The sequence below is a fragment of the Rhinopithecus bieti genome, unplaced genomic scaffold (assembly GCF_001698545.2).
Source record: "Rhinopithecus bieti isolate Rb0 unplaced genomic scaffold, ASM169854v2 repeat_26040, whole genome shotgun sequence".
Classification (NCBI taxonomy): Eukaryota; Metazoa; Chordata; class Mammalia; order Primates; family Cercopithecidae; genus Rhinopithecus; species Rhinopithecus bieti.
The window spans coordinates 1-3031 of NW_016838262.1; the positions used below are offsets into that span (position 1 = coordinate 1).

The 3031-nt window shown below is 42.0% G+C and overlaps 1 protein-coding gene across 1 annotated transcript; it reads right to left on the bottom strand.

The window, feature by feature from the left end:
• Nucleotides 1–4: 4 nt before the first annotated feature.
• On the bottom strand, nucleotides 5–565 carry LOC108524872 (UDP-glucuronosyltransferase 1-10-like; the record flags this gene model as incomplete). The annotated part of the gene is made up of 1 exon (XM_017865974.1): nucleotides 5–565. A coding segment is annotated over exon 1 (501 nt), but the record flags the coding sequence as incomplete, so codon positions are not given.
• Nucleotides 566–3031: the final 2466 nt, after the last annotated feature.

Genomic DNA, 3031 nt, shown 5'->3' on the forward strand with positions numbered 1-3031 from the left:
TGAAGACCACAGAGGGGAGGGAGAAATATTTGGCAACAATTAAGCCACAGACATCAAAAGGATCCAGAAACACCGCATCAAAAGAACTCTCCTTTAAGTATTCTACTAATTTTTGGTCATTAAACAAACTCCTGCAATGTGAAAAAACTAAGTCAAAAATACCCCTGGATGAACTCATTACCAGAGAAAATATACTTTGTATTTGTGCTGTCCACTGAGCATGGGCAAAAGCCATGAACACCCGGTCCAGATCCTCCAGAGTGTATGAGGTTGAATAAGTCTTCACTGTGCAATTCAGTGATGGTCCCAGTTGCCAACTCACCTCTGGCATGACTACGACCACCTCATGCCCCCTGAGGATAAGTTTCTCCACTACCGACCGCATGGTGAACCAGTGGCTCCCATCCATGGGCACTACCAGCAGCTTCCCTGCCTCAGCAAAACCACAGGTTAGCAGTAGACACAGACATAAAGGAACGGGGCTGGTGCACCGTGTGTGAGCCATCAGAGAACTGCAGCCTGAGCCAGCAGCTGGAATTCTAAGCTGCTATGATACAGTAGGCGGAAGAAGTACAGGCACAAAACCTGACTCCAGTAGAGGGCGTGTATTTATCATTTCATAATCACACTCACTGCCAATGATTTACTCATAAGAACAATAATACCTGAGTATCATTTGCTGAGATACCTACTTGTATGATTTAGAGACAAGAGTAGATTATGGTCCTTGGAGGGAGAGCATGCCCTGAGCTGCAATGTGAATTTCGAAACAGAATTACTAAGCAATGCTTTTGGACCTTGACGATTCAGAAAGATAAAGTGAAAGTCAATTTGAATAAAGCCAATATTTCTGGAATTTATCCCAAAGCAAAATTTAGATTTTAACTTTAGCCAAGGAAATACTCTCTGTCCAGAAAGAAATTGGCATCCTATGTGCCAAGGAAAGACACCAAGGCCCTTAGCACTGACCTCCCAACTGGCAAGAAACTGGGGCTCACCTGCGTCTCTGCAATACATAATCATTGCTGGTTGTCTTCTTCCATATCCAAACCCTGAGAGGCCTCTGAAATGCCGAAATGAGACTGACAGCCCTGCCTCCATGGACCATACCAGGGACTTGATGGAAAGTGACCTTCGCCTATTTTAATGGCTTCCCTCGGATACATCACATGCAATGGGGAGTCGCTGGCCCAGTCCTTGTGCGAGTACTCTGCTGCGCTGCCTCTCTGTGACTGCTCTACTTCCATATTCTAAACACGGCATCACTCCAGTGCCTCCTTCAGGAAAATATGTGCTTGTCTCCCTCAGTCTGCTGAGTACTCCTGGAGGTCAGAGGTGATGTCATCTTTGTGTTTTCACCCTCCTTTCACAGTAGCCATGCTATGCCTTTGATGCAGTTAGTATGTTTGTCCCCTCCATATATCATGGTCAAATACACTATCAGTGTTGGAGGTAAAGCATGGTGGGAGGTGTTTGGGTCGTGGGCATGGATCCGTCATGAATAGTTTGGCACTGTCCTTCCAATAGTGAGTGATTTCTCATGAGATTTGATTGCTTAACAGTATATGACAGCACATGTATCCCAGAACTCTTAAAGTATAATTTTTTAAAAATATGACAAAAACCCTCTTTAGGATATTATCCAGGAGACCTTTCCCAGCCAAGCTAGAGAGGACAACATTCAAATTCAGGAAACACAGAGAACACCATAAAGATACTCCTCGAGAAAAGCAACCCCAGTTGAAATGAAGGAAAAATGTTAAGGGCAGCCAGGGAGAAAGGTCTGGTTACCCACAAAAGGAAGCCCATCAGACTAACAGTGAATCTCTCTGCAGAAACCCAACAAGCCAGAAGACAGTAGGGGCAAATACTCAACATTCCTAAATGAAAGAATTTTCAACCCAGAATTTCATATCCAGTCAAACTAAGCTTCATAAGTGAAGGAGAAATAAAATCCTTTACAGACAAGCAAATGCTGAGAGATTTTGTCACCACCAGGCCTGCCTTACAAGAGCTCCTGAAGGAAGCACTAAATATGGAAAGGAACAACCGGTACCAGCTACTGCAAAAACATACCCAATTGTAAGGACAATCAGCACTATAAAGAAACTGCATCAGCTAATGGGCAAAATAAACAGCTAGCATCATAATGACAGGATCAAGTTCACACATAATAATATTAATCTTAAATATAACTGGGCTAAATGCCCCAATTAAAAGACACAGACTGGCAAATTGGATAAACTGTCAAGACCCAGCAGGGTGCTGTGTTCAGAAAACCCATTTCACGTGCAAAGACATACATAGGCTCAAAATAAAGGGATAGAGGAGTATTTACCAAGCAAACGGAAAGCAAAAAAAGCAGGGGTTGCAATCCTAGTCTCTCATAAAACAGACTTTAAACCAACACAGATCAAAAAAAGACAAAGAAGGGCATTATATAATGGTAAAGGAAAGGGATCAATGTAACAAGAAGAGCTAACCGTCCTAAATATCTATGCACCCAAAACAGGAACACCCATAAAGCAAGTTCTTAGAGACCTACAAAGAGACTTAGGCTACCATACAATAATAATGGGAGACTTTAACACCCCACTGTCAATATTAGACAGATCAACGAGACAGAAAATAACAAGGAAAAGCAGTACTTGAACTCAACTCTGGACCAAGCAAACCTAGTAGACATCTATAGAACTCTCCAGCCCAAATCAACAGAATTCATTCTTCTCAGCACCACATTGCACTTATTCTAAAACTGACCACATAATTGAAAGTAAAACACTCCTCAGCAAATGCAAAAGAACGGAAATCATAACAAACAGTCTCTTAGATCACAGTGCAATCAAATTAGAACTCAGGATTAAGAAATTTACTCAAAACTGCACAACTACATGGAAACTGAACAACCTGCTCCTGAATAACTACTGGGTAAATATTGAAATTAAGGCAGAAATAAATAAGTTCTTTGAAACCAATGAGAACACAACCTACCAGAATCTCTGGGACACAGCTAAAGCTGTGTTTAGAGGGA